The sequence below is a fragment of the Zootoca vivipara genome, chromosome 8, assembly GCF_963506605.1.
Source record: "Zootoca vivipara chromosome 8, rZooViv1.1, whole genome shotgun sequence".
Lineage (NCBI taxonomy): Eukaryota > Metazoa > Chordata > Lepidosauria > Squamata > Lacertidae > Zootoca > Zootoca vivipara.
Genome location: NC_083283.1, coordinates 22,599,966 through 22,613,974, shown reverse-complemented (window position 1 = coordinate 22,613,974; position 14,009 = coordinate 22,599,966). Strand labels below are relative to the sequence as shown.

At 39.2% G+C, this 14,009-nt stretch overlaps 1 protein-coding gene across 5 annotated transcripts in view; it reads left to right on the top strand.

Moving 5' to 3' along the window:
• VPS13B (vacuolar protein sorting 13 homolog B) overlaps positions 1-14,009 on the top strand; it is a 358,159-nt gene that overhangs the window by 223,532 nt on the left and 120,618 nt on the right. For all 5 annotated transcript variants that reach the window (XM_035126123.2, XM_035126121.2, XM_035126124.2 and 2 more), the window contains exons 32-33: positions 1,563-1,689; positions 3,328-3,471. In XM_035126123.2, coding sequence (XP_034982014.2) covers positions 1,563-1,689; positions 3,328-3,471 — 271 coding nt within the window. The remainder of the gene's footprint in view (positions 1-1,562; positions 1,690-3,327; positions 3,472-14,009) is intronic.

Below are 14,009 nucleotides of genomic sequence, written 5' to 3'. Positions count from 1 at the left end.
GACGATACTAGAGGGCTGAAAATGTCAACTCTATAATAGATTTATGCAAAGATGATATTAATCCTTATGCTATTATATTTCCATCCACTATTATTATTTTCCATAAACCATTAATTGCCTCATGACTCCATTTTTAACCTGGGAATTTGTTTAAAAAGAGCCTAAATTGTAGCCTAATAGCCATTATATTCCAATTGATTTTCCATCTCATTAATGGTAAGCGGTAGTCCATCTTTGTAAACATATTTCAAATACTACCATTGATTTTCTTTCCACACATCTATATTAAAGGCTCTATGTTTATTTTTGAAAAACCAGTGGAACTGTAATGGAATAATGGGTGAGAGGCCGTTGGACCATTTTGTCCAAATTTTGAAACTTTGTAAGTGTGAATGGATTTGTAAACCACCGTAAAGAGCATAATTTGCTTTTTGAAAGTTATTACTTTTATAGGGACACCATCTATTACCAAGTTCTCTAATGTGCTCCATATATTTCTCTTATTGCCAGACATTAGGTCTGTCATGTTCTAAGTTGACATGCATTGTAATAGCTGTTTAGATTTGGGCCCCCCGATCATCCAACAGTTGGGTGATGGTACAGCAAAGATTTTTAAATGTGTCAGATTGAAATATGAATTTGTTTTAATTTCAGGCGTTTGGTCCATAATAGAAAGTTTCATTTTGTTCAAGCGTTGCATGTCCATATTTATTATATTCCAGACTTTTGCTATAATTTCCCCCCGATAAAATTTGTTTAATCAGTTATGGGCAACCTGAATGCTTAAGTATCTGAAGCTTTTTTCTAGCTTTGTAATATTTGTAATATTTTGGAGAAGGTTCCAGGGGAATATGAAAGAACATTACTTCCAGTTTTTGAAATTTTACCTTGTCCAGAGACATTTAAAAAGGTATCCAATTCTATACTCAGTAACCTTACAACATTAATTGAGTACAGTAAGCAATACATAAAACAGTACTGTCAGCATGGAGTCCCAGAATGTATTCTATTCCATTGCTAGTTGCAACCTTTCTTGCTAGAATTTGGTGTAATCTTATTTCCAGGGGTTCTATAATTAGAGCAAATAATAAGAGTAATAATGGGCAACTTGGTTTTGTCCTGAGGCTAAGTTAACATTTTTGTGAATTTGTATTACTTATCCTAATTGTAGCAGATGTAATATCATAAATATTTTTCAATATTCTTACCAGTTTAGGGCCAAAATCCAAAAAAACTTCTCACTCTGATTAAGTGCTTTAGTTCTACACAGTCAAATGCTTTAAATATATCTAATGATAAACACACTACTGGTGAGACAGTCTGTTTAGTATGGTATGTTTAATAATTTCCTACTTGGGTCTGCAGTTTTATGTCCCAGGACAAACTGAGCTTCATCCAGATTAATATATCTCCCAATAAAAGTTTTCATTCTGTTAACCCTGACTGTTGTGAAAATCGTGTAATCTAAGTTGAATACGTAGAGAAATTGGGTGTTATGATTCCACTAATGAAAGGTTTTTTTAAAGGTATGGGAATTATTATAAATTTTCTTTTTCTTTTAGCATCAAGCGGCATCAAGAACGAAGAGCTATTTTAACTCCAATTTTGACAGACTTTACAGTGCGAATAACTGCAGCTCCTGCCATCATTTTCACAAAAGTAATCTCACCAGAGAATTTGCATACAGAGGTTGGTATTTGACTTGAGATGTACTCGCATGGCTTTTAGATTCATGTATCTTTCTGAATGCAGATATTTGCAATTGTTAAAATGCTACATTAAGTTGAGTTTAATCATAAAACAAAAACCCAGCATTAGCTATCAAAATGTTTTTCGAAAGGCTCTGTCTTCTGTAAATCCTTGTGTGTAGGTCAGAAATAGAGATTATTGCATGTATGCTAAGAAAAGCAATAGATGGTAATTGTATGCATGTTAGCCTGTGTTTCTGTGTTTCTTAATTACATTTATAACACACATGCACACTGTTTAATCAACAAAGAAACCCTGTGAGGTGGATTAGGCTGGCAGCAGGGATGGTCAAATTAGTTTATTTCTGCTCCATGTCAGTTTAGTTTCACGTGTCCAGTCATATGCCTGGTTCATCCTTTCCAACACACACACACACACACACTTGAATTCTATACATTCCTCCCTGAAATACATGTCTTTGATTTAAGACACAGCCCCAGACCAGAACGCCACCTCTACATTACCTTGCAGCTTCCTTGATTTTTGCTTCAACCAGTTGCTTTCTTCCTTTCTGTTCACATCAGTTCCTTACAGGCATCACACAGCACCCTCTTTGCTCTAAGCCCAGTTGGAAGAGGAACCTATCCTTGCTATCTGAGACCCTTTCACTATAAATGCCAGGGGTTAAATATGGGGGTTATGGGGCATTCTATGCTCAAGGGATATTGTGTATTGATGAGCTGTGGTCCATCCTCACAATGCTGACTTGCTACTGCAAATGTGCTGGAAATGAAATCTAAAGGAAATTGTTAAATGACCTAGGGAATTGCTGTGCTGTAGAGAAGGCATTCCATGAAAAGTAACAGTTGAATTTTACTGTAGCTCTTGTTAAAGAATGTAAATGTTTTGGTTATTTATTTATTTATTGAATCAATTCTCTTGATGAAATTCAGTGAGGAAGGGAGAGGCCTACTACAGATTAATAATAAATACTTATGCACATGTCATGATAAGGGTTGTGAGCATCTGCTTAGTAAGCAAACCTGCTCATTTTCTTCTTTCCGTCTCGGAAGTAATTTGCCAGAAATGGTCAAAAGCTTTTTCCTATGTGTTTAACAACAGCCATAAAATAATGGTCATCTAACTATAATTCTGCCAAGATGTCAACAGTAGTTTACAGGCGGCTACAAATCAATTAAGTCGGTTATTTGTGGGTTGCAATGTACAATTTCATTATAAACCAAGATGAGTTTGTATTCCACAATGTATATCTGTCATTGAGAGCAAGGAAAGGGGAAGTGTGGTCCTCTGCCAAGAACATGAATAGAGTCTCTGGCAGCCCAGAATTTGATGCAACAAAGAAACAGGACCTCACACATGAAACAAACAAAATGTATCTTAATCATCAAATATCCTGTTGGAAGCCTAGTGGTATGCTATTCCACCACTCCTCCACCTGATTTCCTTTTACAGATGGCGCACAGTGCTTTTCTGCCTGAAGAGATAAGAAAATGTTAATAGTCCCAGTTTGGAGAGTATAAATAGTCTACATTGTGTTTGGTTAGAAAAGAAAATTACATAATTGCCTTGAAACAGCTGGTATCCATTGACTTTGTTTTACAAACTTGTTTTTCACAGGAAATTTTAGTATGCGGCCATTCTTTGGAAGTGAATATGACAACAAGCCTGGACTTCTTCCTCAGTGTGGCTCAAGTACAACTCTTACAGCAGTTAATACAGACTAATATGGTTGGACTGGAACCATCCAATAAAGCTGCAGAGGTAACTTCATTCTTTCAGAGTTACTATGGTTCATATACTGCCAACCCCCACCCCCCCAATGTACTCTTCAGCATGTTTTGGCTGGAAATGTGTGTTCCCATTTCGCTGCTACTGAAAACATCACGTCAGTGTTGGGGTCTCTCCTTCATGCTATCTATGCAGGGACAAAACCCTGTGACATCTCTGTGGTACATATTTCCTTGGTCTCTCTTTATGGTGTCCAGATCATTTGAGGGGAGAGGGTATTCCTTTTCAAGATTTTCTTCTCTTCTTCCAATTATTGGCAACAGTAAAACTGCCAAAATCACATTGACATAATCCTTCTGATGGGCCTGCTCGGTGATCCATACCTCTGGTGCTCAGATAGGCAGGCTTGCAAGCCTAGTCCTTGAAGTCCTTTGTTTTAACCCCAGTCCCTAAACACATGAATGGATGGATGGATGGATGTTTATTATTACGGCCAAACAGCCAGCATAAGTCCCTAAGCACATTTCTTAGGTATTTCATTTATTGTATTATTTATCTTCCTTTTCTTTCAGGATACTTAAGAGTAGTTTACCTGGTGTTCCAAGTGGTTTCCCATCTAGATCAGGTCTACGCCGGCTTTAGCTACAGTAATAACAAAATAAATACTAAAAAGCTACAGTATTCATCGAGATTTCAAGAGAAACTAGTCCCTACCCTATGCCATGGGATTGATTGGGGGTTGTGGGCTTAATCTTAAATCACACATTGAGGTTGAATATCAATTTGACATGTATTTATTTATTTCATAAAGTGTATACACCGCTTGATTGTTTAAAAAACAACCTCAAAGCAGTGTACAAAGTGTAAAACAGTAAAATCAAGAAAAAATAATAAGCCTACTTTAAAGCCTACAAAAGTTAGAATAAATAAATAAATAAGTAATTTACCTCAGCTTTCTAACCATCAGGGTAGGCTTGCTAAACAGGAAAGTTTTTAGCGGTGTCTGCTTGATCTATTGGAAACATGGTAAGTGTCAAGAGAAAAGAGCAATTCTGACACTTGACTTGCCACAACTGTCCGGCAGAGGAGGCCAGTTGTGTAGTATCATTCTTATCCTTTCTACCACCACCTTCTGCCTCTGGCCAGTAATGGATTCCAGAGGTATGAATCAGTTATCTGCCTTGGTAAGATAGCACCTTCCCATCTCCATGCATTTTCTTTTCAGAAAGGCAGATCATTCAGTGGATGGGATATGTGCATCATTTTACCATATTCATGTTTGCATCCAGGTGGCCTTGATTGACTGGCTGTTTGACACAGTCAATGGACTGAGTTGCTCATAGGCAGGCAAGCAACACCTTTTTAGCGGCCAGGAGAATTAGCTGGAGATGTGTTAACTGAAAAGTGGACTGCCCAGTCTCCTTCCTTTATACAGGATATACAGGATATATCAAATGATGTAACATTTACTGGAGTTGCATGACTTGGTTGCTTGGAAGGGATGATGACCGGAGAGGCTGTATGTGGGAAAGAGCCATACCCTGATATGGCAGTTCTGTGTCACAGCAATGTTTCTATTTTTGTTGAAATGCCGAATACAAGACATACCGTTTTGCTTTTTCTTGGATACTTTGCAATCATGGGGCCTCTTTTGGAAGTTAGCTTTCAGAGCAAGTATACTATGGGAATATTTGCAATAAATAACTTACAAGGCAGTATTTCCCATCTTGGTGGAATGGATAGAATCATGAAGTTGAGCGTATGCCCAGAATTTTAATTTAGGGACGGTGCTGCTCAGAAATCCAGCACTTTCAAATACATAGCACTTTTATCATGTCCAGAGAATGACATACTCTCTCTAGTTCATGCACTTCTTAATTAGCATAGGCCTTTTAAGGTAAAACACTTAATTTTGTATTCTGCTATAGAAACAGCTGGTCAGTCAGGACATAGTTATTTAATGCCTTTGCATGAAGTGATTTATGTCATACCTGCTTCCAAACCAATCCATTGTAAGCACTTCAAAATATTCACCCCAGTTTTACTATGGTTGGTGTCTGCTTGGGTTCTGTTCTGAGAGGGAGGAGCTTAGCCAACACAGCACTTCAAAGACTGGGTGGGAAGCAGCAGAAAGAGCAAACAAGTTGTGTTGCTTTAAATTAGGGAACCACGTCAAGGTTGTTTGGTTTCTGTGCTATAGAGAAAGGAGAGGTCTTATTTTCTTGTAACTTGTCACAAAAATAGTAATCCCACGCCCCTTAGATTCTATAGCTATGCTTCCTAGCCTTGCTATTTCTTCCCCTACTCCAGGCATCCCCAAACTGCGGCCCTCCAGATGTTTTGGCCTACAACTCCCATGATCCCTAGCTAACAGGACCAGTGGTCAGGGAAGATGGGAATTGTAGTCCAAAACATCTGGAGGGCCAAAGTTTGGGGATGCCAGCCCTACTCACTATTTAACCTTTCTCTTTATTCCCTTGCTCAGACCCTTGCACTTACTGTTTCTTCTCATCAGTTCGACTGAGTGGGCTACAACCCAGGGCCTTGTAATCGGGGGGGGGGGGGCTCAGTCTCTTGCCAAAATAAAAAAGGCAGATTTCATGTGATGTATGAGTCTGTGGCTGTATAACAGTTACACAAGTGCGTACTTGCTGTTTAGAAAAGTTCATGGGGGCTTTAAAGCTACTCAGAATCAACTGGTAATGTCAGCTATGAAGCAGTACAAGTGTTCGGATCATGGTATATAATTATAAGGTGCATTTTGAGAACAAGTGAGGATTCTTTTATATCACTGTGAATCACAATAATATTTAATTTTGACTTCTCGTGAAAATAATGAGTAAATGATATGAAAATGGTGCTACCCCTAGCTTCAGCTGTTCCTAGCTATCCTGACCTTTGCTCCTTCAGCTGCAGTGGGCTGCTGCTGACCCTGCTATGATGGATCTATAACTGGAATTTTGCTTTGTTTCCTCTCTAGTCCTCAAGTGTCAGACCTGAAGTCTCAAACTTCTCTGTCACATACGAGGCAGAATTGCACTTGTCCAGCACTTCTAATGGGGCTGACTTCTGACCACATGGCATGCCCAACAGGGTAGGGGTGGAGAGATGTGGGGGATTGCAATTTGGGTATTTTTTCTCCTCATGGCAAGAGTGATGGTGTCATCTGCCAAAGCGGTGTTTGCCAGCATTCTAAATGTGTGTTATTGAAGGACACATTATCTCTTTATCTGGAAGGCTTCGCTCAGAAAGTCACCCAGTAAAGCTTCATGGCTTATCAAGGATGTGAGCCCAGGTCCCCGCAGCCCAAGTTTCACATGCTATATACCACAGCACCCTTTTGACTCTTTGTGTGTCTGGGGAGTGGCAGTGGGGAAGGTCCTTCAGAATTTACCACTGTATCCCTGCAAATGTCCTGACACAGCTATTCTTTTACAAGGAATCCAGGAGCAAACAAAATGATGTGTGTTTATTGGAAGCTTCCTGGCAGTGCCCATTAAAAAACCCTCCATGCCTAACTAACCCTCAGACTGCATTTTAAACTTTCATATCAGCATACAGACTATGTAGTAGACTGTGTCTTTAGGAATTTTGATCGTTTCTTTTATCTTTCTCTGGGAGTTGTTATAAATTATTTTATGGCAGAGGGCTTTTGTTTTCCCTTGCCTCCCTCTCACAACCATGTTTTTCTTCTCTGAGGAATGAACAGCCAGAAGAAGAAATAAAGAGCCAAACATTTGTTCCCCTTGCTATATGCTTTCCAGCTCCCGCTAGAAGCTCTCTCACATTTCCTTCACCAGTAAAGGAAGGCCATCTTCTGTTATCTAAGCTGCAAACACCTCCTCCAGCAGGCAGCCCTTTGAAGCATCTACAAACTAAAAGTTCAAAGAAAACCAACAAAAAATATCCAGGACTTTAGGCTGATTTATTATCAAGGTTTCTGAAGCTAAATATATATAGTTTGACTAAGAAATGACAAATGGAAAAGAAAAGCCATAAATCTGCAAATATTTGCAGGATATAAACAGAAAGGGGAAGTGTTAGTGTTTCACAAGAGATCCCTACTAGAAATCAGATGTTGACATTCAGAATGGAATTGTTTTAGAGGGAGACCAGGAAGCCTATTGCCTGTGCCTAATGCATAATGCTATAAAATTATTTTGCAAGGAATCGTGTTGAATTGTTTGAATTAAACTGAATTAAACACTAGAAACACCAGGCTAACCTATCTTTCCCTACTCCTGCAATTGTTCTTCATTCTCCAATCCTGCAGCTTCTCCTGTCTCTGCCTCTCATCTCCTGGCTGTTACAGGTCGTCCCCGTCCCCCCCATCCCGCGGTTCACTGATCACTTCTTCCAAGTCAGTCTCCAACCCCTCCATCCTCTGCTGCCCAGAATCCAGCCACCACTCCTCAGTGCCCAGCCAGTCCCTGACACTTCTCTGTGGTCACCCCCAGGTTGTGGAATGACCACACCCCTGAAATGCATCTTGCTCCATCACAGTATGCTTTTCTGTGATTGTCCCAGCTGCACCTCTTAACCCAGAACTTTTTTTGAAGCAGTGTTTTCCCTTCCTCTGTATTAATATACACTGCTATTCTGTTATTTTGTGGGTTTGTTTTATGATTTTAAGATAATCCTTATTTGTTTTTAAATTGTATTTTTATTATCCATCTTGAGATCATTTGTGAAGCGTTGACTCATAGGTTCAAATCATCACTAAATGCCTAGCTGTATATGATTGTGCCCTAACATGTTGCTTTCTCTCCCCATAGGACTTTATAGGCAGGTAGTCTCTTTCTTGAGGATGTTCCTTGTTTTTAAACTTTGCTTAAGGCCCAAACTCGCTTGCAGTGGTGCAAAGTTCTCTAGAGGTAGCCTCCCAGCCAGTGCTGGCCACAATTCCTGGGATGATATAACACTCTAGTGAAGTTAAATTCACCATTTGGGTGAAGTTAAACACAGGTAGGGTGGGGATGGAGAGGAGGCAGATGTTTGTGGAGGTTAATCCTAAAATAAAGCCTCAATATCTTCCTATCACCTACACACACTGAAGGGGACAAAGGAGGCAGCAAGAAGGTGCTTTTGCTCTGAGGGAGGTGTCAGGGACTGACATGCTTTTTTGGCTTCCTCTTGTCCTTCTCTGATGCAGCTGTACATATAGCCCTTTGAGGATCAGCAGAAGCTAGCATGGTGCAATGTGGCTGGAAACAGGGGACTGTCAGCCCAGCATGCTCCACGGGAGACGGGTGGATTCGCAGGAAGTGGCAGGACTTTACGCAGTTCAGCCCCAGAGCAGCCATACCATTCTTACCACCCTACCCCCACCCCTTCAGCAGCCATGCTGCTTCTATGTAATTTTGTTTTCGTCTGAATTTTAAATATTGACTTGGAGGCTATATGATATAAAAGGAACCCTCCAAAAGTACAAAAGCAAAATGCTACTGCTACATTACAATAATTGAATAACAAGCTGGTTGTAGAATGTGGGCAGCAAAAGCGGAGTGTATCAAGACTGCGTGGACTAGATGGATTTGGAAGCAGTAATTACGTCGTTCACAAATATCAAGTAATCATCAAATTAAACCCACTTCCAAAAGAACCATATGTAAGGAATAACATATGTATACTTCTGAAACCAGTGTTATAGAGTAAATTAAATGTTTATATTTTAACAAAACAAAAAACATATTGTGTAGAGGCTAAAGAGGAACCACATAATTAAGACCAAAAATGGTTGCTCTTTGATCTAGGTAGGTGCTAAAGGACAAGGCATTATTTTATGCTAATGCCACATTCTGAATTTGTTGATACCTCATGCTACAGTTCTCAGATCCTAATTCATACAGAGTTGCCTTATTCTGGTAGAACTTGCTTCCTTAACATTGCCATTCTTTTTGGAGTTTTCATTTTACTTGTTTATCTGTCGCTGAGATTAGAGCATTTAAGACAAATTTAGAAGCTTCTGTGGGATTGTTTAGTTTCTGTTAACATAACAAAGATCTCGCAGCTCTTTTATGTTAAAACTTGTTTTGCAAAAGTTAACTTTACATTACTTAAGGTAATAGAGAAGCAATCTACGGGTAAATCATCTGGCATGTTACTTCACAGAAGAAATATTTGTAGACAATGCACTGTTGAAGGAATCAGACACATTTGCTAGTTTAGAAAAAAAATCTTAATTTTAAAAGAAGAATGAAGCTGAAACTTTTCTGTAGTTCACTAAAGATACTTGATGACCTCCAATAGTGGTCACCTACCAATGGAAGAGGCTTCTTCTCGAGTGACCAGACAGCCTCTCCTCCATACTGCAGTGCCTTGTGCACTCCCAAAATATGCTCCAAAGGATTGTGAGACCCTTTGGAGCATATTTTTCTCCAAAGGCTCCAATGTGAAGAAGATTTGGTGAACACACAAGGGGGATGACAAAGTCCAACTGCATGAATGGAAGTCCACTCACATAACATTGAATGTTGCCTTATGTCTTTGGTGTATGAATCTGCAAACAAGTGAGCAAGCTTTCTTTCATGTTCATCCAAATTCTTTATCAGGCTGGAACAAACTTGGGGCGCAATTCTGCTAAAACACACTCCACACTGCAGCATTAAAATACTACTGTCCACTTAAACCTGATATGGACAAATTACTTGTCTACACACACACACACACATACACACACACACACACACACACACACCAATTTGAATTTGAAGTTGCAACCCAAATATTCTTGTAGTTAATTTTAAAGTGCTGCCTTTTTGTTTCAAGTAAATTTAAGGCTACTTTGCCATTTGTATTTCATTTGAAAAAATAAACACATAAATATTGATAAAACAGATTCCAGAAAGCCGTATACAAGAAGCCAGACAGCTTAAATGTGAAGTGGCTGATACACATGCTATGCAGATGCCATTGATTTGTTACCATCCCTGATGAAAAATCTGTACATACATATATATAGAGAGAGAGAGAGAGAAAGAGAGATTATTTCTGAAAAGCCATACATTTTTCATACAGTTTTATATGCTTCCATTAATCTGTGAGATGCTAACTGTATTTTTTATCCAAAAGTTAAAACATGTATGGTAAAGGTAATTGATGTAATGTTGCTTTTTCTGAAAATTCATACTTCAGGTGCCCTAGCAAGGTTCCCTTCTCACAATACAGCCACCATGTGGAGGCCACATGAAGCTATCTCAGCTGAGTGGCTGCTTCGTGCAGCAAATTGTTTATGTTTACCGGCTCCCACCCATGTGTCTTATTTCTACACTGTCAGAAACAGCTTGGAAATTGTGTGGACAGAAGCCATGTGGTTAGCGAGTGCTGAGGGCCACTGAGTACAATATGACCACCACATAGACACTGTTTGAAACAGTGAAACTACTTGGCAACTGTTCCCACGTAGCACACCATGATCTATAAAATGGCTTGCCATGCAGAGTCTGTTTGAAGCAGGAATGTTTGGGGCTGCGTGCAGAGAAACCACCTGGCAAGGTACATACCACACAATGAGTTGGCATATACATATGAAGCATCACCACCACATGGAGACAGTTTCAGGCAACCACCCTGAGAAGCAGCTCACACAGATATCTGCTCACCCTACAGCAGGCATGTCAAACTTGCGGCCCTCCAGATGTTATGGCCTACAACTCCCATGATCCCTAGCTAGCAGGACCAGTGGTTGGGGAAGATGGGAATTGTAGTCCAAAACATCTGGAGGGCCGCAAGTTTGACATGCCTGCCCTACAGTCTAAGCCACCATACAGAGGCGGTTTCTGGCAGCCTCCATGTGGCAACTGTGTGGAAAGAAGCCGTTCTTAGTAACTAAGGTGTCAGAGTTTGTTGTAATGTGTATTGGTATTGCGCATTAGTATGAAACAAATTATAACGTCATGGGGCCAGATAGCACAAATGGCAGCTTTTCCTATGTTAATCCCCGTTTATCCAGTGTAGCATATAGATTTTTTAAAAACTCTAAGAACTGGAGTAACAATTACTGGTTTATGGTTTCAAAGTATGCTATGTTTTCTTCTTTTTGTATTAACAAATGCTTATCTAATTAGGTTTTAGGAAAGTTTTCATTGGAAACATTGCCTCCCTTAATAAAGAAATGGAAAGTTATTTGTAAGCCAATGGTCTCCTTGACACTAGTGGTGCATTCACATGCCATATGCTTTAGGACTTGTACAAGAATTAGCACGTAATTCATGTTACAGGTAGGTAGCCATGTTGGTCTGCCGTAGTCGAAACAAAATAAAAAAAAATCCTTAGAGACCAACTAAGTTTGTCATTGGTATGAGCTTTTGTGTGTTTTGTTTACAGATAGAAGAGCACACACATTCATGGGCAAAGGAACTAGGATTTAATCATCCTCTAAAAATGATTGTAGATCGGAGCAGCATGCAAGCAGTTCTGGGTTTTTCTCACTTTAAATAGCACCCTGAGCAAGCAAGGTCAGAGTGATGCTTCTTGGAAGTCAACTGTGATTGAATTCACAGGTAGCCAACATGGCGCCCCCTAGATAATGATGATGGTAATAATGATGATGATGATGATGATGATGATGATGATGATGATGATAATAATAATAATAACAATAATAATAATAATAACAATAATAATTTTTTATATATATCCCGCCCTCCCCAGCCAAAGCCGGGCTCAGAGTGGCTAACAACAAATAAAAATAGCACAGTGTACATAAAATCACACAAATAATTAAAATATATTCTAAAATCAATTCAGAATCAAATTAATGGCAACCATTGGGCTAGAGTTCTATGAAGATTACAGAAGGAGAGAGGGGATCAGACTGTGCCTTGGCCAAAGCCTGGTGGAACAGCTCCATCTTGCAGGCCCTGCGGAAAGATGTCAAGTCCTGCAGGGCCCTAGTCTCTTGTGACAGAGCGTTCCACCAGATCGGGCCCACGGCTGAAAAAGCCCTGGCTCTGGTCAAGGGCAGCCTAACCTCTCTGTGGCCCGGGATCTCCAATATGTTTTTATTTGAAGACCGTAAGGTCCTCCGTGGGACATACCAGGAGATTTTATTGGACTGCAACTTCCACCAGCCCCAGCAAATATAGCCAACAGTCAATGGTGATAGGAGTTGTAGTCCATTGACATCTGGAGTGCACCACATTGGCTACCCTTGATTTAAACACATTTCTGAGAACTCTAGAGATGTGGTGCTGGTCTTCCTTTGGTAGTAGGTAGTACAGTCAAGGTGGTACTTGCAGTTGATCTCCACCATTGTTCTAGTACAAAGGAGTACAGCCGTTTTTGAGGTTAATCATCTGCCCTGCAATCTTAAATATCTAGCATACTGCACCCTAAGCATTTTTTCCTGGCAGAGAAGGTTAATGGGAGTTTAACATGGTCTATTTATTTTTCTGTTATTTCTTGTAAAAATCAGATGTGACTCTATCCTTAGCATCCAGAATATAAGTGCCCCACTCACATGACCTTAACTTCATATGTTATTCCAAAGGATAAACGTTTGTTGCAATGGATTATGTAATCCTCTGTTGATAAAGACTTAACATTTACTTCCCCACCATCATAAAATTGAGCATGCTGGCCCATTACCAAGATGATAATGGCCCCCAATAAGTTGATTTTCCCCAAGAAAAATCATGAAAAAATCGTGCAATCAAAAACATAAAAGATAAATCATGTACTTGAACCAAAATAGATTTCTGCCCTCGTTTTTTTAAAAAAAGTTAATCTGAATTATTTTTATTTATTTTTCAATGTGTTTGAGAACTAACCCATATGGATCAAGCAGTTTAACCTGAGTGTTAAGTGCAAGATAGGGTTCAGTCCAGATTTTAAGGTCTATGTTATTTGGTTATCTGAAACAGACCTCTTTGTTATTGGGATTATATTTCTTTTTTCTTTGTCTTTCCTAAGTTTAGTGGTCTAAAAGAGATGAATGTTCTAGCTAGTCCCTTTCAAGGTCTATAAAAAAATTTGGATAAAATGTGTCAGACCTTTTTTTATGTCTCATGTATAGCTTAAATAAATTTTACTAAAACTTCACAAACCTAGCTTGGTAGCAAATGGGTTGTGTTTTGTTTTAACTGTTTAAATTTTAAATAGTTATTTAGACCTCGAACAGCTAAGTATTCTCCTGTTTTATATTGCAAAGCACACAAATACTACATCTTAGCTATTTATTCCAAATATGTTTTTAAAAGCTTCTCCTTATCTAAATAGAATGCTGTCACCTTAAGAAATTTGTTTTAAAGTGTTACACCAAACTGGCTTTCACATTAAATCACAGTATGTTAAGAGTGTTGGATTAGGACTTCGGGGCTCTTGGCACAAATCCCCACTTAGCCATGAAACTCACTTTCTTATCGTGAAACAAAATAAAAAAATTCCTTCCAGTAGCACCACAGAGACCAACTAAAGTTTGTCATTGGTATGAGCTTTCATGTGCATGGACACTTCTTCAGATACCATTTTTTATCGTTAATTTCTTCATGCCAGTCACCCCCTCCCCGTCTCAACCTATTCTATCTCTTAGGGTTAGTAGGAGGATAAAATGAAGTGAGACCACAGTTTTC